Source organism: Crocodylus porosus, unplaced genomic scaffold, assembly GCF_001723895.1.
Source record: "Crocodylus porosus isolate Cpor-Errol unplaced genomic scaffold, CroPor_comp1, whole genome shotgun sequence".
NCBI lineage: Eukaryota > Metazoa > Chordata > Crocodylia > Crocodylidae > Crocodylus > Crocodylus porosus.
This window is the reverse complement of record NW_017728943.1, coordinates 78,011,801-78,033,977: the sequence shown is the minus strand read 5'-3', so window position 1 is coordinate 78,033,977 and position 22,177 is coordinate 78,011,801. Positions and strand designations below refer to the sequence as shown.

Genomic DNA, 22,177 nt, shown 5'->3' with positions numbered 1-22,177 from the left:
TTGATAGGGTTCATATCTCATACTAGAGTAATGCTGACAGCACTCTATAGTGAAAGCAAGCTTGACTACTAGAAATGCCAGGCTCCTGAAAAGTTTAAACTGAAGCCTTTCCTGATAGCTGTACTCCCACAGAGTCTCAGGTCCTCTTGCTTGTATCACTGATGATGCATGCTGTAGTTTTTCTTAGTAAGATAGATTTGTCTGGCAACCGTTGATCCTTCCAGATCATGGTGTATGTGTGAGAAGTCACCCGGACCTTCAACACGCATGCCTAGGCAGGAGTTTTGGAGGAGTGGAGGCTGCCCAGACCTTCCACCCTCACTTTACGTTACTGAGACAGAATCCAAAGGCTAGACTGAGTCCAGACGTTTGGTGCCTCCACGGCTCTATTTGTATAAGCATCTGGGAATTGAACCCAGGTCTCCTATGTGGCAGACAAGGATTCTACTACTGAACCACAGCGCACTCCAAGATAAGACTCATATGCTCAACAGATTGTAATGCCCATATTTTCAATCACAGGTATACTCAACTTTAAATATTTATCTTGTTTCTACAATCTAAAGCTATTTATACTAGATGATGTTCCAGTAGCCAGTGAAAGGGAAATGAGTCAGAGCTGTAGCTCTGAACAGAGAACAGCTGAGTCAGTTACACAAAATGACAAAGTGGCATCACTGTAAACAGCCTTCAATAATGCAGAAAAATTCCTTAAATATCAGCCAGAAAAAAATGCTAACTCTTAATGGAAGAGAAACAAAACCAAAAACAGAACAAGAAAACCAGACCAGACCAAAGAAACCTACAGAAGTAAGGTGCGGTAGGTATCACAGAATGAACCTAGGTGATTACAAGCTGAATGGACTTACCTTGACTGGATTGTACCCAAGTTCAATGGCTTTGTGAATTCCTTCCATTACCTTGTGAAAGCCTGAAATGCAACAAGAATAAAGTTTTTAGATGACTGGGACAGAAAAGAACTGGTTCCAGCAGATTGATCAGTGGACTGTGAATCAAGAGACTGGTTCTGTTGTCAGCTTCTCTGCAAACAGAAATTTTCATCTTATCTTTTTATTTTATACCCCACCCTATCCAAAAGGCTCAGAGCAGCTCATGCTGTCCTTATGAGAGGGCACTAAATGGACCCAATTTGCTTAGCATAGCCAAACAAAGGCTGAGGGGACAGGGCTGCTTTCTATAACTATACTGGAAGGGGAAAGAGCTATGTACGCTAAGTGACAATGCTGGTACAAGAAAAACTTCATAAAAGCTGGCCAGAAATAAATTTAGGATGGAAGTCAGAGGAAGGTTTTTAAGACTTCAGTGCAGTGAAGTCCTGAAACACCCTTTCAATAGGGGAAAGTGGGGATAAAAACCCAACGTTAAGATGGATCTTCCTCAGCTTATCTAAAGAAGTATATAGTTAGTTTTTGAGGTAGCTGGGGACCTGACTCATGATCCAAGAGGTTCATTTCATGCCCATGTTTCTAAATTACATAAGGCCAGATTTTTAAAGGTATCCACACACCTCACAATACAGTAGCACCTTTTTGCATCTGTATGTGACCAAACCTCTTTCAAATGGCTTTCAACCTTTCTGTGCTTCAGTTCTGCTCATTGTTTTACCATTTTATACAAGGTGAGCATGTATGAAATGTTTCTAGATTTGGGGAAGGAAAAGTACTTAAATATTGCTCCTCTTCCTCCTTCCATTTACCTTTGCCTGGTACATAACAAGCATGACACACATGGGTGTACAGAAGGGAAGTAGAAGATATAGGTCCTACAATCCTTCCTGACCAACATATACAGCATCCTTAATGCCTGACCTTGAAAGAATGTGTGACATTCTGATTAAGTGATTTTTCAGACTAAACATGGCCAGGAAGAGACATTAACTGAAACATCTATTTTCCCTAGATCTAGGAATTTTGTGCTGAAAAAAGGGGACTGAAAAAATAAGACTCCAGGTATCATATCATCCTGTCATAGTATGCACTAACATTACTGATATGTCATGAACTAATATACAAATAAGAAAAATCCTCATAAAATAAAATATCAATACTAGGCTTCAAAATTTCAACTAAAAAAATCTGAAATATAAATACTTCAGAAATGGTTTTACAGGGATTTTCCTATGACATGAAATTTTCAAGGTTGAACATGCAAGCTGGTCATTATCTCCCCCATGCTCCCTGATAGGTTCTTAAACAAAGCAAATGTCTGTCCCTTACGTTCCATTGTGAATGACCCCACATGAAAATTCCACTTTCCAGATATTACCTCAATAAAAAGTGGTTTGAGCTTTCAGAAGGCTGTTATCCTATTTTCTTCAGGATGATGAAGAGAAAAAATATGATGAACTATAGGCTAATTTAGACTGTCACTATCCAAGGACAGATATTCTTCACTAGGCCATCCCATGGGATATGGAGGTAGGAATGAACTGAGAGAACATGTTTGTCTAATGCACTTTCATACATAAGGATGCATCTACATGTGCCATTAAGGCAATGTGATAAATTCTCAGGTGAAGCATCTGCATGTGCACCTGGGACCACAGCACTTCTGGCTGGGGCAAAGCAGCCCTGGGCTGGCAGGTGGCAGGGCTGGCTGTGGCACGAAGATGCTGAGGTCTGGGGCATGGCAGCATGCAGCCCCTGTACTTTAGCACCCTTGTACCCCTGCCAGCCTCTGTCAATGTCTACACATGTGTTTCAGAGCACATAATTACTCCACTATATGACTGTACTGTCCCCATCATGGAATAGGGATTATAACTTCTAATCATATACTATTTGAGACAATATATTCATGTAATCTTTTTAGGAAAAAGTTTTATAAATAGCTCACAACAGGCCATGGACTATATTAGCAGACCAATCTTATGGGGTTTCCAGAGGCTCCTCTATAGATTAGTAAAGACTAAAGAAAACCACTCTACCCAATGGGACTCTGTGCTCAGTCTAGAAGATCGCATTGAACATCTCTGCAATGCTTAGTTTCAGTTCTCAAACTGTGGATTATGTCTCCAGATATAACATCCTTGTTAACAGCAGTATATGCAGATGAGAGATAACAGATCTGATTCTCTACCCATCAGCCCTATTTTCTCTCTGCAAGTTTGTGTATACAGAGTCAAGCCCTTACCTCTCTTTAAAAGCGCAAAGCTTCAAGAAGTGAAATGAATCGAGGATTGTTGGGGGCGGAGTAGATCTGGGCAAGGAAGAGTCTGGAGATAAATGCAAGGAGGGAGGGGCAGCAGAAACAAAAGAAAAACATTTAGAGCGGGATATTCCAGAAGTCTTGAGGGATAAATTTCTGAGTATACCCTCTCCATTGATTTGAGATCTAGCAAGGGAATGATATGGTAGAAGGGAAAACTTATTGCAACAGGCTTGCCAGGCTGTAAAAGAGACCCTGTTTGGAAATATTTTAATGAGGGTTATACCAAATAACAAGAATGCACTTTTTTGTAGAAAACAATTAAAATCGAGGCTTCCTGACCAGTGATTTAAATCATGATTTAAATCAGATCCACCCTGAAAAAAACTTGGAAATTTTAACTCCTCATTTCTTCTTGATACATTGTATTGAGAGTCATAGGAATTTCCCTATCTTGCTCTTGCACATTTAGCTCAGCAGCACTCAACAAGAAAAATTTCTCTGTAGCTAGTATCTTTTTTTTTTTAAATATATAAATTATCTGTGTCCCCCAACAACTTCTGTACGCTGTATGTTTCTAATGACTTTCAATCAGATATCCAGAGCTGCTGCTGTGTAATTCAGGAAGCTGCAGGATCAAGTTTGCCCTTTCAGTAACAAAGAAAGGGCATATTTCAATTAAGCGTCTAAAACTGTGCTGATCTAACTGCAGTGAGCAAGGAGGCAGAGAATGGAAGAATTCTCCAGTGTGACCCCAATTCCCTGCAAATATTTTCCTGGAACAACTCAACTGGTACAGTTGCCTCATGGTACACTGCTGTGCCCTAAACTGAGGTTGCAATGTCTGTACATGTCATATCTTTATCTGAATAGAGCGCATTTCCTCACCATGAACCAGACACTAAATAGGTACTAACAGAAAGAGGGAAAAAAACCTCTATTCCTCACCTGTCTCAGATATGTACCTGTGCTTAGTCTGGTTGGGGAATATAGCCAAACCTTGGCTCAGTAACCAAGTTCTCAGTATTTTAAAGTCACTTTTCTGCTGCACTGCAGGTTTTTAAATTTAAGACAGGATATTTTAAATTGGTAGTGCACTGCCATCTAATGGCCTGTAGGTAAACTGTTTAAAACTGAAGCTCAGATAAGTTCACAGGCACTGACATATTTATATTTTTAGATGGAAAAATTTGATACTAGATTTTTAAATTTCAGAATGGAAACAAACTTGAAAATGTATTAGGATTCATTTAATAGGCATCTTTAAACACATGACCATGACATTTCATATACACTCTTGGGACATGTCTCTAAAATTTACATTTTGATTTACTATCTTGCAAGTAGCTAGACCACATGGGACAAAATTTCAGTCCTTCCTCAGTGAGTTCAGGTGCAGGCTGTTTTTCCTCATAAAAAGTAATGAATGGAAAGCAATACTTGCTACACATATGACTGATACAATTCAACCATGACTTTAGGAGACTAATTACATTGGTCACATTAAACTTCATTCAGTCTCTGTGACAAAATAATTCATAGCTGCTTTTCTGGGACAGTCAAACAAGGCCATTCTGATACCTATCCATTAGACTTGGACTGAACTACTACTACCAGTCTTTTCTAAGAGAAAAGTGGAAATCAATTAGACATTTTAAGTGGTTGCATAAGACACTGTGCTGTCCATTGGGTGGGCCCTTAATGCAGGCTTTACTGGAGACAATGAAGGACTGAAAAGATTTTTATTCTGAGAGAAACAAACATTCTTAGAATTTAAGAATAAAAAATGAGTATGGCAAAAACAGAGGTGGTAACGAGGAAACATGTCATCGGCCAACCCAATCACCAGTAAGCACGGGTTCTCAACCTGACCTGCAAGCAAACTGCAGCACAGCTTAGCCACCCTCTTCTTCTTGGGGCACAAATGATTAGAGGTTCTTACCAATTTTTTTCTTCCAGCACAGGGGCTTAGTGAGGAACAAGTTGACAATCACTGATCTAGATGAACTGATGTTAGGTTTTGTAGGAGGACAGAAGGCGATTGAGGGGAGAAGCCTGTCACAACCAGTTACTTGGTATTTTTGTTTTTTTTTTGATAGGAGGGCAGACATCATTTAGCAGGAGACCAGTCAGACTTCATGTGCAGGATTTACAGCAGGGGTGCCAAGTTCTTTCAGCCCCACTGGCCCACAAAACCCTTCTCCTTTCCCCTCCCTCAGCATGCCTGATCCAGCAGCTACTCCAGCTGGTCTGGGACTGCACTGTGTGCGGCACAGTCCAGAGCAGCAGGAATGGGCACTGTGCGGTGCAGTCTGGCCGGAGCAGCAGCTGCACTGCACATGGTGGCTGCCCTGGCTGAACTGTGCTGCACATGTGCCCGCCCCAGCCACCCCAGGCCTGTAAGTTCTTCATGCAGCAAAGGTCTTGGACTGGCTGGAGCAGCAACTGCATGCCAAAGCAGGCACTGTGTTTGGCACAGTTTAGCTGGGGCACTCACCGTGTGCTGCTGCTCTGGCCAGACTGCTCTGCACACTGCATCAGTTCCAGTGCTCTGGGATCTCTGCGGCTTGCTGGAGAAGCTGGGGGGACACAGAGGAAAGCGGAGGATGTCTGTGGGCCTGAATCAGCCTGCACCATGGGTGAGCCATGCCCTCTGTGGGACTGATCAGACCATAGGGCAGCACTGGGGGCCACAGAGCAGATCTGGTCTGTGGGTCAGATGGTTGATACCCCTGACTTACAGGATTCAAAAGATTCTCACAAATAACCAGCAGTCACTTAAGGTTTGGCAAATGCAGTTAGGAGCCTACCAAATACCAATGACTTGAATGCAAGCCGCTATTCATAGGTAAGCAATCTTGACTCTAACCATTTGTCTGGAGAAAGTGTAGATAGGATGGAAAAGAGCCAACCAAACTCAAGTCAAGGTGAGAACTTTTTATACTAGTTTTAGAGGACAGACAGACAGACACTAACCAAGTTTATATAAAGTAAAAAGAAGAATACTGGTACCTTTCCTCCGGACAATGAACTCAAATTTGGCTGGAACTAGAGTATCCAAGCTGATGTTAATGGCATCCAGACCAGCCTCCTTCAGCCGGGGCAGCAGCCTGGCCAAGTTAATCCCATTCGTTGTGACAGCAATGGTTTTTATCCCTTCTATCTTGTACAGTTGAGCTAGGAAACAAAAGAATGGCAGCACATTTAAAAGGAAGGAGCCAAATCAGAACTTGGGCCAAACCCTGTAGAGAAGGGAATATGCAAAATGGTGCAGAGGAGAAAACTAATTTGTCCTCTAAGCAGTTAGGACCCTGAATGCCTCCTTCTACAGAGTCTATCTGCACACCTACTTACTGTTTCATTAATTATAGATTGACAGAGAGTGATCTCCTTCCTACCAACAGCTGTTGGAGTCTGTTGACAACAAGCATGCATACAAGCTGGTCTAGGGGAGGCTGCAGAGTGGGTGCAATTAAACCTCCTTTAGCTTTGCAGTGCACATGCACTGGCCTCTCTGAGTTCATTGGCTTGTCCGAGTGGTTGCTGGCAGAACCCAGGGGGTGAATGCTGCTACTGCTCACTCCCTCAAACCTTATGCCTGCTGCTGTTTTCGGCAGCAGGGAAAAAGCTGAGGGTGCAGGTGGAGAACAACATGACCAGTGACAGCGCTCCCCCCTTGGGTTTTGGAGGCACAGCAATAAGCTGTAAACTCAGACAGCTCACTGCACATGTGCTGCACAGCTCCCCAAGATCCTCCTTTGAGCATGCAGGTATTTATGCTTCCCTCTCTCTCTTTCAAGCTGTACTTTTTAGATTAAGTGTCACATAAGCCAATTTCTAGCAGTATTAAAAAAGCCAAGTGTGTGTCATGCAGAAGTGATTATAGATATTTGATCCAAATGCTTAGGCTCTGGATTAACCTTGCTCTACATCTATTAGAAAAAGTTTGCACTTTAACATTGAAGGAAGTCCTATGAACACATTTAATCTGCCCTCACTTCTGGCATGAGAGAAAGAGGTCTCATGCCTGGGTCTGAAAGCTCAATTTCAACTCTAATAGTCTCTTTTTAACTATTACTTTTATCATGATGCCGTTCCACACTATTTTGGGTCCCGTAACTATATCCAGATACTGGACTGCTTGAATTTATATAGCGCCTTTTACCTTATGAAGTTTTTACAAAAAAAGAGTTTTAGTTACCTCCGAGGGGAAAAGTAGCAGCTATATGGCAGCTCAAGGAAAAACTTCCCAATAATTGAAGCTAGTCAGCAAGAAATGCTGAGACTCCCCAGGCAACCAGGGAGCCAGCAAACAGGGCTGCAAACAGGGGAAGCAGTTTACAGGCATTTCGCAGGCCAGTTCATGGGTAGTAGCATAGCCTATTACCACATAATTGCTCTCGGCCATGGCGGTGACTCATCATACCCACAGGCATCCTGCCATCACTACTAAGACCTTCACCCAGACAGAGCCCGAGGCCCTGGACTGCAGGGGCTGCCTGGTGTGGCTGCTGAGAACTGAGCATGGGGGCACCCCCGCTTGTGGGGTGTGCTCCCTGGTGGAGCCTCTGGAGGGCTGGGTACAGGAGCTTGAGGAAGAGATGCGTCAGCTGTGCACCATCAGGGCCCATGAAGACTTCATTGATGGCTACTGCCAAGACCCTTCTCCGGAAGAGGGAAGAAGAGACAGAGATGGTAGCTAATGTGATGGATAACCAAGAAGATCTACCCGGAGCGACTTGGAAGACAGTCACTTCACACTCCAGGAAACCCAGGGCCAGGGCTGCTCCTCCCCTGGCCCTACACAACAGGTACACTCCCCTCCCCACACAGGAGGCAGCTCTGATCATGACACCAGGAGAGGAGAAAAGCAAGCAGCTTGTTGCCTCCCCCAAGAGGTGGCGCAAGGTGGTGGTGGTAGGGGACTCTCTCCTGCAGGGCACTGAGGGACCCATTTGCTATCTGGACCCCCTAATCTGTGAGGTCTTCTGCCTCCCAGGGGCTCACATCTGAGATGTAACAGAGAAGATCCCCAGGCTTGTCCAGCCCTCTGACTATCCCATGCTCCTTATCCATGTGGGAACTAATGACACAGCCAGGAGCAATTCAGACTGGGTCATGAACGACTGCAGGGCTCTGGGCTTAAGGGGTTGGGAGCTCAGGTAGTCTTTTCTTCTGCGCTCCTTGTTGTCCCAGAAGGGAAGGATGCATTGAGGAAGTGAACTGGCAACTCCAATGCTGGTGCCATCAAGAAGGCTTTGGATTTCTTGACGATAGTGCACACTTCAGAGAAAGAGGACTCCTGGGAAGGGACGGCATCTGCTTCACGAGGAAAGCTAAGTTCCTGTTCGCAGCCAGGATGACCGATCTTCTGGACAGGGATTTAAACTAAGGCTGCTAGAGGATGGGGATACACATATTCGGAGAGCCACTCTTGCAGGAGCTGAGGGAATAGTTCTCCATCAGCAGGAAGGGAAGATGAGGACCTCAGCAGCAGGACCCAAGTGCCTATATACTAATGCCAGGAGCATGGGGAACAAGCCAGAGGAGCTAGCCCTCCTACTCTCCAGTGTGCATTATGATTTAGTAGGGATCACAGAGTCCTGGTGGGACTCCTCACATGACTGGAGTATAGCTATACAGGGCTATACCCTGCACAGAAGGGACCAGGTGGGGAAAAAAGGTGGAGGCGTTGCTCTCCATGTGGAAGAGCAGTATACCTCCTTGGAGGCCAACATCAGCTCCAAAAATGAACAGCTTCAAACCCTGTGGGTCAAGTTGGGGGACGGGGTGTGTGGTCAGAGAGACCTAACTGTAGGTGTATACTACAGACCACCAAACCAGGGGGAGGAACTCGATCTGGAGTTCACCCAAGAACTGACTGAGGCTGCACATGCATGCGACATGGTCGTCATGGGCAATTTTAATTATCCAGACATCTGGGAAGTACAAAGCAGAGCATCAGATCAGGCAGGGAGCAAAAAGTGTAGCAGATAAGGTAAGAAAAATAGGTGCATTCATGGCAGATGCAAGGCTAATTTGTGGCATGTTTGCCCAGAAAGTTGGCTCCCACCATCCTAAAGTATATGCAGAAATTTCTACAGGAGCTTGAGATATAAATGATTTCTGACTTACTGACTACCATGGACCCGGGTTTTCCATTTGCCATGGAAAAACACAGTAAAACCCAGATTTTTTTTTTTTTTTTTTCAGGAGAAAAGCCTTTAAAAGGAGAAAAATGTGGGAAACAGTGCGTTTGCCCTTGCAGGCTGGCAGGAACGGGAGGAGGGCAGTCACGCAGGGGGGTGCTATGCACATATGTGAATGTATACATGCACATGGCCACCAGGCAGCCTGAAGAGCAGCTCCCTGCAGGTAAGTTTGGGGGCAGAGCTGCCTAGTCTGGGCAGTGCACAGGGCTTGGGGCCCAAGGCTGGAATGTGTAACCACAGGGCCAAGGTGGGGAGCAGGACAGATATGCAGGCAGCTTGTCCAGGGTGTGGGGGAGCTGGCTCCCCCCACAATGTGCGTGTTCCTAGAGAGAACCTAGGGGGTATGTGCCCCACAGATTTGTGCACAGGGCAGGGTTAGGTGTGGACTGCCCACTGCAGGCTTGGGGTCCCTGCCCTCTCCCCAGCACCAGGACTGACCCAGTGGGTGGGACCTGGCACTGCAGAGCAGAGTGGGGTTGGGTGGGGAAGCTCAATGCTGCTGCTGCGAGACAAGCACTACCACAGCAAAGTGCCTCCTGCCCACAGTGGGATGCATAAGTCTGCACTACCACCTCTGTAGCTGCCGAGTGGACAGGGAGTGCCTTGCAATGGTGGTGCTTGGCACCAAGCTTCCCTGCCCAGCCCCACTCTGCCCGGTCTCACCTGCTGGGCTGCGGAGGCCCCTGGGGGGAGGACAGCAGGGTGGGGGGCCCGGGCCTGCAGTGCTAAGCCGGCATATGGGCTCTGCCACCCATGGGGGAAATCAGGCTCTGTGCTCCTGTGGACAGCAGCCGAGGTTCAGGCACTGCTGGGAGGGGGGGGCGGGAAGAGGGAGGCAGCAGGCTGCAGATTTGAGTCCTGGCCCTGTAGCCCTTGCAGCTGGGGGCCCCATCCAGAAGGGCTGAGCAAGTGTGTGTGTGTGTGTGTGGGGGGGGGGGGACTTTGGGTGGACAGTGACAGATTTTGGGGGTTTTAATCAGAGAATTTTCAGGTTTTAAATCAGACAATTTGTAATTTTTAAACAATGAAAACCAGGATCCCTGATGACCACACAGTTTAGTGCTAATTCCATGAGCAACAGTGACACAAGTTTTCGTGTAGTTATAAAGTAGTTCAAAGGGTTTAATATGTTAAGGAAAAAAAAGAGGTATTATTTTACAAATAAGACTAGTCTAGAAGGTGGCAAGCACTAACCACTGTCTTTATTTGTAAGGTTTAACATCTAGTCTATGTGGAAGGAAGTCACTGCCCATATCAGATCACATCACATTGCATCATGTCACAAGGCTTTTTCCAAGCTTAGCAATGCTGTCGCATCAATCAGGGTTAGGTAATATAGAGACTGTTTCTGACAAATCATTTGTCAAATTATTATGAAAATAAAAATTAACCTCCTTTATTCTCTCTAGGTTTTCCCTCCCCTTCCTCCTTCCTTAACATTTCCTTTCTTTATAATAGTTTCTTCATCTTTGAGCAGCATTTAGAGGCTGCTTATTGGCATGAAAAAAAGAAAAAAAAAGAAAAAGTATTTTACTCTGAGCTTAGATTTAGATGGCTTCAGATAGCTTTAGATAGGCTCAGCTTTAGATAAATGTGCCAAAAATACTCTGCTGAAGTATGTGAGCTATACAGAGACTGGGGAGCTGAGTTGAACTAGCACACTCCTCTTCTGGTAAAGCACTGGGGTTTTTTTCTGTCAGCAGCCAGAGTTTATTTGAAAAACTAGAGTTATTTTGCCATGAAGTCACCTCTTCCTCCTTTGCAGAGAAATCTTGGATAGGCAGAGGATCCACTCTCCCCAGGACTATAACTTGCATGTGGAATAAATTAGAATTTCCACTCTATTTCCCTGAAGTCAAATTCAGTGAATTTGGGAGGTGCTGTACTTCAATTATGTTGTTCCAACTGTAGAACAACTGTTCTTGTTCTGGACACTTACATTTATATAGTGCCTTTTATGCTAAGAAGTAATTTTATTTTTTTCAAAACCAACATCTTCTCATAACTTGGTAGATTAGCTCTTCAGGAAGTAACTGGTAAAAAAATAGCACCTTTTTATTCAGTAGGTTTGCTCCCAATAGCTGCTGACATTAAATTCTTTGAAAATCTCCCACTCGTAGTACCAATAGGGGCAGCATCAGCATAGTTACGGGGCCAGAATCTTACTCATCTAGCCCTATTAACAACAGTTCTATGAAAAACAGCACATGGGTAAAGAAGCCTTATCTTTCAAGATTAAGTCTCCAACTACATTATCTCCAGTAGAATTACACTGTTAAGAGAGTTCTCCAAACTCTTTAATACTGGCAAGAGGCATGCGTATTCAGAGGTCTATCTACCCATTTCTGAGACAAAAATAAATGGTCATGTACCTTACATACCTGCAGGCCCAACACAGTTATTAATGCTACGGCCAGAGCGAGTCTATTTTGGCTCATATATCAGAAACAGATCTAGGTTGCAGTTAAGGGGTCTAATTCAGTTCTCAGCTATTTAAGTGCCACCACCACAAGAATGCTGAATTTGCAGAGAAGGAAAGAAGTTAGATTGTCAACTTTGTATTATTGGGGATTATACTCCTGCCAGATAACCAGCGAGTTGAAAGTCAGTTTTCTGGAGGGGGAAAAAAAAAAATCACAGCCATGAAACATAGCAGGACAATTCTTGCAGTCAGTTTTCAGAGCAGAATCACATTAAAATGATTCTGCGTTTTCTCTAGTAGCCAAGGGGAGGTGTAGGCTCCTGTATTTTCTCTTTAACTGCTTCATACCCACATCTTCACTGTTCCCTCTGTCACCTTCTCACTTGTGCCTGATCTCCCTTCCTAGCTGTTCTCAGTAAACATAAGTTGGGCCAAAGATTTGGGAATGTAAGGAATAGAAGACATGTTAGCACACAGTGGGCAGTGTTGAGATTTGCAGCTGTGGCTTAAATAATGGTTTACTGGTACTATGAATACAAGCTGCTATGAGAAACAGAGGGACAAGACACGTCTTAGTTAAGAGGCAAACTTCTTATCAACTTTCCTTTCTGGACTTTCCAACCACTAGCGCTGAACTGGTAGAGAAAGAGCAAATGCCATTGATTCAAAGTCATCAATAATTATGAGAGTCACATTAGCTAATAGTATAGCTTGTTTGCCATGAAGGGAAATATGTTGGGAAGACAGATGAACACCACTGGCTTTCTTGACCCTTGGATGTCCGCAGAATACATGAGGCATTGAATTTTACAATCAAGAAAAAGCACCAGCCACTCTAGACTATAACTCTCAAAATGCAGAGGATGTACAAGCTGACCTAAAGTCTGATCAGATTCAGACTGCAGCATGAAATTAAAGGATTTTAAAACTAAAGTATTATGGCAATAAAGTGACACTAGGCAAAGGGGAACAAACTGCAATGTGTGTCAGAATCTGTTTGCTACCATGTGTAACAGATACATGACTAAACAAGATATGGAGAACCTAGCAAAAGGAACAAGTGGTAAACAGACTGCATAGCACTTCGTCAACAGAATAGAAACCTAATAATTAACATCTCCAACAGGACCAGCCAGTACCCTTGCCTGCCTGGCTTGTTTGTGCAGGCTCAGCAGTGAAATATTTGCAGTTATACTGTGTTAGGCTGCACTGTTTAACCTCTAAATTCAATAGGGATTAGAGAGAACAATTTCATAATTCAGACAAAGACGTGCTACAGGATTAAAGCTGTTTGTTTGCATGCTTGTGGTACATGTTTCAGCAAAAATAATCTGTATTCTCCCCCAACCCCCAGACAGCCTGAGGATAAAGCACAGTCTTCAGTGCATAAGGCAGCTGACTGAAGACTAAATTCGTCCTTCGGCATTAGAGCTTTCTCTCTGAAAATGGCCGTTTCCTAATTATTCTCGTTCAATGGCTTCCTCCTCATATTCACTTCTGTTTACCAATTGAAATATACCCATTCCTAGCAAGGCCCAAACCAGTATCTATAACCTAGTTTTATAGACTCTACTTTGAGGCATAATGTTGCTTTTTTACTCACTGGTTAAAGAGCTCAACAGCGTGATGGCTATATAAGTAATGCTTGATTCATGAGCCAGAATGGTTCCCACCTTCCCCTCCCATGGGGCTGTACAGAACTAACTTGTTTGCATCAAGAAGACAAGCTGATGAGTTGAACAAGGCAGCTGGGAACTCAGGATGTACATTAAGTGTCGCCACATTTATAGTGCTGCACACTTGAAGCAGTGCCAGTTATGGCAAATTCATCTGGACCCAAGCCACACATGGTCTCGAACATCAGCCTGGAGGTCCTTTCGTGGAAATGCTAGTTAAACAGGCACACAAGTTGCTAAGCATCTAGGAAAAAAAAAAAAAAAAAAAAAGCCCTCTCCATTCATTTCTTAAATGATTTAGAAGCCAAAGCACTCTCCTTAGGAGCACTGCACATGTTATACATGGCAGTAATCAAGACAGCAACAATGCTAGTCCAGAACAAGTTACATTCCTGCTCAGTTTAACTACTGCTGAAGCCAGAAAAGTAGATTAGGAGATGGGGGAGAAGAATGAGGATGGACAGAGTGTGTGGGGAGACCATTCATTTTTCAAGTTAATGTTCACAAAAATTGTTGCTTAGAACAAAGTATAATTTCTGGATAATTTAAATGACAGTGGGGTTGGGGTGAGGGATTAAATTTTTGGCCAAATCTTATTGCAGTGATCCTGATGTTAGCCATTAGAGCTTGCAAAACTATCCTTCTCTAGTAAGCCCCCACCCCCTACCCCCACTCTGGGTTTTTGAAGTAGCAAATCCCCCACTACTTGTATGCACATACACTCTTGCTCCGACAATCCTTTGGTTTTCATTGTTACCAGAATCCTCTGCTGATGCTTTCCACAAAAGAACCAGAAGCCAAGGAATGGCCAGACAGAGTTTCAGTCCATACATTAGAAACGGAGCAGAGACACCACTTCCTCCCATGACCAGCTTCCTCCCGTGACCAGCTCAATTCACTGCAGATCTGTGGGAAATTGGTTTCCCCATCCTATGAATATTTAAGACCTCAAAACTGTTCCTGTTCTACCAGCATGAAACCAAGACCTTTTAGAAACCAGAGAGACTCACCTTCACATGCTTGACTCAGCACTTCCAATAGTTTGGTGGTTAGGGTATTCACCTGAGATGTGAGAAAGTGTCATTAAAGCTCTTGCCTGCCTGACTTGGGTCAGTGCCTTAACCACCAGACTTCACAGTCAGTCTCTGTCCATTTCTTTCTAATCAAATTCTGGACTTGAGTCAGCGTTCCTGTCAAAAATGGTGGTATATCCATTCCACAAGTTTCAGTTGCATCAAAGCAGCATTTTCCAACAAGAAATTATTTTGTTAATCTATTCTCACCTTATGTGTTTCTCAGAGACCGCTAAATGGCCTGTCAGTAAAATTATAATACTAATAATAAAAAAAAAAAAAATTAAAAATAACAATGACAATAATGATAATAATGTTAAAGTTTGGTACCATTTAAAACTGTGCCAGTAAGGATAGTCTGTTCTCTCTGGCAGTGTATCTCATTACCTGTCACCCTGTAAAAACCCTTTAACCTGCAATCAAAGCAAACAATTTAACCTGCAGCAAGGGCTAGTTGCTCAATCATGGTGCACATGCACGCGTTTTTTAAAAATAAGTTAGCTGAGTAACTGCAGCAGGCCCCTGGATAAACAGGAGATTAAATATCATGGTCTCTCACATTGGCCTCAAGCCCCAGTAGCACAGTGAAAACAAATATTCAGCACCAGTCTTAGGCAAAATGCCATCGCAAATGATCCTTTATCACTTACTGTTTTCAGGACTTTACTAACTATTTAGTGAGTACTTCACACAGACGGAACATTAATTCAGTGAAAATTAAGCAAAATTTACAACCCAGGCATCTTGATAATTAAGCTATGTGTGCCGCTTATAAAAAGCTTCTCAGGGAGACAGGACAGGATTAGGATTTCAGAGGAGCCACAAAGTTACAAAACATGCTGGAAAGGCCAACACAGTAAGACATGTTTTCATAACTCTAGGTTCAATTAAAAACAATGTAAATATTTTCCTGTAATGTTGGAAACAAGATCACAACAGCACAGTGTGAATGCATGAAATGTAAGAAGTGAAAAAGACTAGCAGGAGGAAAGGAAAAAATTCAGTCTAGTATCACTGTCCACTTCGAATGAAAAAAAAAAAAAAAATCGCATGGGGTATAAAACACACATTAAATTCCAAGGTTTTCATTTTATTAATTTAAAGCATACTTACCAGATAAGGACATTATAAATAAACATTTAGCAAAGGCTATTTTAGAGATGCCTATTTAGAGTCTGCTATGCCTGCAGCACATTTTAATGCTCAATTAGAAGTGCAAGAACAGTTCGAACTCACCCACAGACAGTCATTTATCTGGCACAAGTCACTGACATATATTTGTAAAGTTTTGTTCAGTTACTTTGATAGTCCTGCTGGGTTTTTCCTTTTAATTGCTCTCAGGTTATGTGACTAGTGTTTCTCTAACTGGTGAAACAGCTGCCTGTTCAACATAATTAATACCAACTTTAACAGGTGAGTGCCAAGGTTTTGGAACAGGCTCTCCCGAGAGGTGGTACAGTTACCCACCCTGGCGACCTTAAAAAAGCGTCTTGATGCCCATCATGCTGGTGTCATCTGATTCTAGCAGTCTTTCCTGCCCAAGTGCAGGGGGGCTGGACCCACTGATCTTGTAAGGTCCCTTCCAGCCCCTAACATCTATGAATATAAAGACTGGTGAAGAGGAAACAATTTGCTTGCTGTATATAAGACTTAGAATCATAAAGATAGAGCTGGAAGGGACCTCAGAAGAGGTAATACAACCCCCACTTTAAGGCAGGATCAACCCCTTCTAAACTATCCTAGAATAAATGTTTGTCTAACCTACTCCTGTGATGTCTAAAGGCTGAAAAGCAAAGTTATTTTCTTGCATTATTTAAACTGCTTCTGAACAGTACTACCTCCGACTATAGTCCCTAAGAGAAAATTCAGATTGGTACGAGAGTGTACATTATGTAGGGTAAGCAGCTAACAGGAATATTTCCTAAGGAACCTACACAGCAGAATGAATGTGTGTACCTACAATTAAGCATTACTGGGGTAAAGTGCCTGCAGCCTTTGCATTCCAGACATGACTGAAGCAACAAGTTCATATCAAATATGACCATGAAAAATGACATACATGTATATTTGCCACACCAATGCATTCAAAATGTTAGTATTAAAAACCTTGTGGAAATCACCAAGACCTACCCAGGCTGGTTATATTTCTTTAATTACCAAGGTACTTCAAAACACAAACAGGCTATTAAAAATCAAGGACAAATTCAAACATAATAGGAAATTACAGACTAAGTGTAGAGGTAGCTATAAAATGCAAGATAAAACATTTAGTGCCAGGTTTGCTAATTTCACTGGTTTTAGAAAATCTGCAGAACTGCAAGTACTGAAACAGTCTGAGATCCACAGCAGTAAAGATTTTATAGTCCTAGTTCCATAACTTCCCTCTACTATGGACATACCAGTGTGACTTAAGCTACAGTAAAACTACCTGACTGTTCAATCTATTTAGCAAAAGTACCTGCAGCTATCATTTCAAGACAAGTGAAATATGGAATACAGCAATTCTCTAGTACCCAAAGAATTTTATTAAGAGTTAAATCAAGGCAGAACTATCGAACTGACCAACTCATTCTTCACTTCAACCACATTTTTGTGCTGACTGGTTAGAAGACAAAGACTCCATCTATCTTCTTCCCCTGCCCTGCCACTAAAATTTTTGTTTCATTGAATCTTGCTTTCAGCTCAACAACTTAGAAGCAATTTTCAACTTTTAGCTCTTTTAGGGGAAGAGCTAAACTTTCTAACAAGAAAGTTTATCCCACCTCTCTAACCAACTGCAGAACAAAACCAGGGTGCAGCTGCTTGCCTCTTTAAAGAAAACCAAAACCAAACCAAAGCAAACCCCACATCCCACAGTGTTCTCACTCTACTCAGAATCCATGCCTCAAGATGTGCTATGTCACAAAACTGAAGCTTTCAAAGTCATAGACAGCTATTGAAATCTGTAAAGGCTTTTTGATCCATCCAACCTGCTCCCTTCCATTGCAGGGATATTCACATCACTAAAATTACCATACTTACTCAAATACAAGATGATGCCCCCACCCCAATCACCATGGGGAAAAGAGAACCTTGTCTTGGATTTGAGTACCTGCCCCCCGGGGCAGGCAGGGGCTCAGCTCTGGCTTTGGCTTCGGCTTCAGGCTTGGAGCTGAAGCTGAGCCACCATATACATGGAGAAATGTAAAGTGCTCCACTTGGGGACGAACAATCCCCTGCATACCTACAGGCTTGGCAATGCCAATCTGACCAGCACTATAAATGAAAGAGTCCTGGGGGTAATAACTGATCACAGTATGAGCCTCAACCAGCAGTATGATGCTATAGCCAGCAGAGCAAATAGGAGTCTGGCATGCATCAATCAATGCATCTCCAGCAAAACCAAGGAGGTGATTCTTCCACTCTACTTGGCATTGGTGAGACCACAGCTGGAGTACTGCATCCAGTTCTGGGAGCCACACTTCAACAGGGACATGGAAAAGCTCGAGAGTCTAGAGAAGAAACACCCATGGTCAGAGGCTTTCAAGGCAAGCCATACGAAGTAAGCCTGAGGGACCTGGGACTCTTCAGCCTGAAGAAGAGAAGGCTGAGAGGGGACTTGGTAGCAGCTTACCACTATATCAGGGGCATACATCAACTGTTCAACTGTTCACCAGGGCACCCTTGGGGAAAACCAGGAGCAATGGTCACAAACTGCTGGAACACCATTTCAGGTTCAATATTAGGAAAAACTTCACAGCTAGGGTGTCCAGACTGTGGAATAAGCTCCCTCCAGAGGCGGTGCAATCGCCTACCCTGGAAATCTTCAAGAGGAGACTGGACAGTCACCTTGCTGGGGTCACTTGATCCCACCTGTCTTACCTGCTTGGTGCAGGGGGGCTGGACCCGATCATCTTCCAAGGTCCCTTCCAGCCTACATTCTATGAATACCCTGGGCCAGAATGGATCATTTGTTGGGGGACAGGGAATGCGTTTGGGGGAAGTGTGGTGCAGACCGTGGGGTCGGAGGGAGGGAAACCCAAAACCTTCTCCCTTACCTCCAGCTGTCCTCTCCTGCTCAACCTTCTGCTGTAGCTGTTTCCTTCCAGCTACCACTTCTCCCTGTCTGGGCTGGGCTGCACTAGGCTGGGGGTAGGCTGCAGGTGGGCAGTCTGCAAGGAGGAGCAGGGGGTGAAGGAAGCAGGTAGTGGGGAGCAAGAGCAGGGGGTAGGCACAAGCGCAAAGGGGGAGGCTGCAGGGGGACAGGCACAGGTACTAACATGGGAGGGACAAGGGGTAGGGGTCTGACCCCTCACTGCTGCTTTCCCAATGACAGCAGTAGGCAAGGAGGCCAATGAATTTAAAGCAACGTCCCACTAATTAGATTGTCTTAATGAAAAATTATAAATTTGTTATAATTTTCCATGCAGAGAATCTAATTATTAAGGGGGTCATCTTAAAATTTGAAGTCGTCTTGGATTCAGGTAAATACAGGAATATCTTAACTAACGTGTCCTGAAATCACTGCTGTAATGGTGCCTCAGCCACTTCTTAAAGTCTTGAGAAAATGTTGATGGAACTGTCATGCTCAGTGAGAGTTCCCTTCGCTGTAAATTGTAAGATATTTATTTGGGGATTTTAATTTTATATCCCAGATACATGTATCACAAGGTATACAACAGCTATAACAATAAAGACATGTATGATTATAATACAGACTCAACACTCCTTGGTTTCATGGGGACATGCAAAAGAGTTCATGACACCAGTGAGCTCATCTGACCCAGTATCTATTACATCTGATACCTTGGCTACGCTACCCACTTTTCTGACATCAACCACAATGATCTCCAAGTTGCTTTGTCTGCCAGCTTTTCTGCATGGCAGACAAAGCACACATGTAGAAAGCTAAAAGGCCACTGTCACAAAGAATACCTAAATTCATTAAGAATCTTTCTTAAAGCAAAACAAGCAATTCTCATAGGATTATTCCACTACAGCAGGGAAAACAAAGTAAGGTATCAGCAGTACAGAACAAGTGAGGTAGCCATCCAATAGGATGCGTATCATAAATGCCCCCATATTCATTCAGCTCCATGTTCATGCTGCTGGGTCTTTTTGTTGACTTCGGCAGAGAGGATAATGATACATTGCTAGTCACTGTACATGACATAACAGGACTAGACAGAAACTAGCTCCAATCATTCTTCTCTAGAAAAACTCAGGGTGGCAATGGATAATGGATTCTTTCTGAAGGCCCTTCACATTCAATACTAACCCCTTTCTTTGACACCTTCACAAGTCCAGCAAGAGGCCTTCAGACTCACTGGGTTCAGCTGCCAATTACACACAACTATGCATCTCTTTATTTGCTACTAATGCAACCACTATCATTAGTAAGGTATCAGAGGCTTACAAGAAATTATTTTGCAAATGAAAAAGCAGCTGACTCAAGCTGAGCCCAGGCAAACCCATCATGTTGCTGATCAGAAAGGAGAAATATTTTAAGCACGTAACTCAGACTTTTTCTCCTCTCACAACTGAGGTAACATAGGTCTCACTCAACAAAGTGGCAGAGAGCCTCTGGGTCCCCTGTGACTCTTCACTAAGCTTCAATGACCAAATAACATCAGTTTCTAAACATGCCTGTGTTCACCTCTGCTTTCCAGGAATCTTTGTCACTTCCTCCAAGACAGGAACTTGACCAGGGTCACGGGTGACTGGTGGGGGATACGGAGGGGGCTTGCGCTCCCCCCGCCCGGCACCACTCAACAGGGCAGTTTTTTTGCTGTGTGGGCCAGCGGTGTGTTGTGGGGGAGGCACTAAGCTGCAGCACAGAAGTATAGGGGTGGATATGGGGCTTTTGGCCAGCCCCCGGCCCATCCACAAATTGTGCCCCCCCCAGACTCAGGAGGCACCTATCACCCCCGACCAGAGAGATGCATGCATTTGCCATCTCCAGGCTGAATCAATGTAATTCACTCTGTCTGACACTGAACATGGGCACAGTGCACAGGCTCTATAGCTAGTATAGTAGTAGGACACTGGCCAGTAAAGTCATAGAAATGGTAGAGCCCCCATCATTTGACAGCCTTAAAGAGACCGAACCCAAACACTTAGTTTTCTTTATGGAGCAATCCTGCATTGCAAAAAGCATGGGGTGGGCACAAAATTGTCGGAAAAGGTTTATTTATTTATGAACAACAGACCACACTAACAGAGTTGAGCTGTCAGATCACCCTAAGAAACCCTGCTCAATTTAAGTGAGAGGAGTTGCCTTTAAGAGTCCCCATATATCATGAGCAGAACAAAAGGTGAATAAGTCTAACCTGGAACTCACCCACAATATCAACCACATCAGGCCGGATGAGTGGTTCTCCACCAGTTAGTCGAATCTTGTCCACGCCTTCCTTTACAAAGAGTCTGGCAAGGGTGACAATCTCGTGGGTAGTAAGCAGCTCGGATTTGGGAGTCAGATGAACACCCTCCTCTGGCATACAGTACTGACCTGCAGCGACCAGTCCAGAAACACGACAAATGCAATCATCAGTAAAGGGCTAGATCAACCCTTAGCATCAAAGTGATAGTGCACTTGGGAGATGTTTGCATAGCAACTGCCTATAACGTGTGGTCCTTAAAAACTGCTCTGCTTTACAGAGTCAAACTAGAAACCCACAAACAAGGCAGCTTGCTTACTTTTTAGACAACTGTCACTCATGCTTGAGGTTTTCAAAATCATGTTAACCATTTTACATTTTGGAAGGATGCTGCCTGCCCCAGAGCACCACCTAACCTAGTCTCAATACAGGATTGACCTGCAATGGGTAAGGGCAGAACCAGTCCCAAAGATCCATACTGACTTAGATCGTTTCTCATAGGTATACAGATTCTGCCTGTGTGTAAGAATGTACAGTTAGCATGAATTTGTGTGCTGATGCTAACAGGCACACGCATAAAGCCCTTTCACTCAAAATAAACCATTCTTGTTCATCATTGGCCAGATCTTTGAATTAGCTCCCATGTTCTCCCATCTCTTCAGCAGCTCAGAACATTTACCATCTCTTCTGACCCTATACGTGACTTCATCAAAATGAGATACACAACAACAGATAACTGAATCAGCTGTAGCCAACCTAATGCAAGTGTTGGCTGATAAGCATACACTCCTACATCCCAAGGGGTATATGAACTTCACCAAGACAAGCACAGGGAAGACGGGCAGACTTACATCTGAGATTGCATTTCTCAGTCAGGGAGATCCGCAAGTAGTTGTGCTGACGTCCGAAGCTGTCAGTCAGGAAAGCAGAGAAAGGGGCCGCATGTTCCATCAAGAAACCTTTTCTCCTTGTGCTTGACAATTCCTGAGGTGAAATAATAAAATATTTAGCATTTGTATAGCTGTCTTTATTTTCAGTTCACTGAACAAATATTAACGGAGCCGAAAATAACTAGAAAAGTATAATCCTCATTTCCACAGAAGGCGAGAAAAGCAGCCAAGGGCATCTGCTGAAAACCAAGGCAAAAAAAAAAAAAAAAAATCAATAGAACAGTTACAGAGTTTCAGGGAGTTCAGTTCTCACCCCTTGCTTAATTATACAGTATTGTGCTTCATTTTAACAAGAATGTTCTTCCCCACTCTATTTTAAA

At 43.6% G+C, this 22,177-nt stretch overlaps 1 protein-coding gene across 2 annotated transcripts in view; it reads right to left on the bottom strand.

Moving 5' to 3' along the window:
- MOCS1 (molybdenum cofactor synthesis 1) overlaps nucleotides 1-21,885 on the bottom strand; it is a 40,197-nt gene extending 18,312 nt beyond the window's left edge. Inside the window, exons 1-4 of one of the 2 annotated variants that reach the window (XM_019549614.1) lie at nucleotides 21,759-21,885; nucleotides 20,871-21,038; nucleotides 6,181-6,345; nucleotides 870-931 (exon numbers count right to left, since the gene is read on the bottom strand). In XM_019549614.1, coding sequence (XP_019405159.1) covers nucleotides 870-931; nucleotides 6,181-6,345; nucleotides 20,871-21,038; nucleotides 21,759-21,858 — 495 coding nt within the window. In that variant the 5' untranslated portion in view covers nucleotides 21,859-21,885. The remainder of the gene's footprint in view (nucleotides 1-869; nucleotides 932-6,180; nucleotides 6,346-20,870; nucleotides 21,039-21,758) is intronic. The other variant, XM_019549613.1, reaches the window with a different exon arrangement.
- Nucleotides 21,886-22,177: the final 292 nt, after the last annotated feature.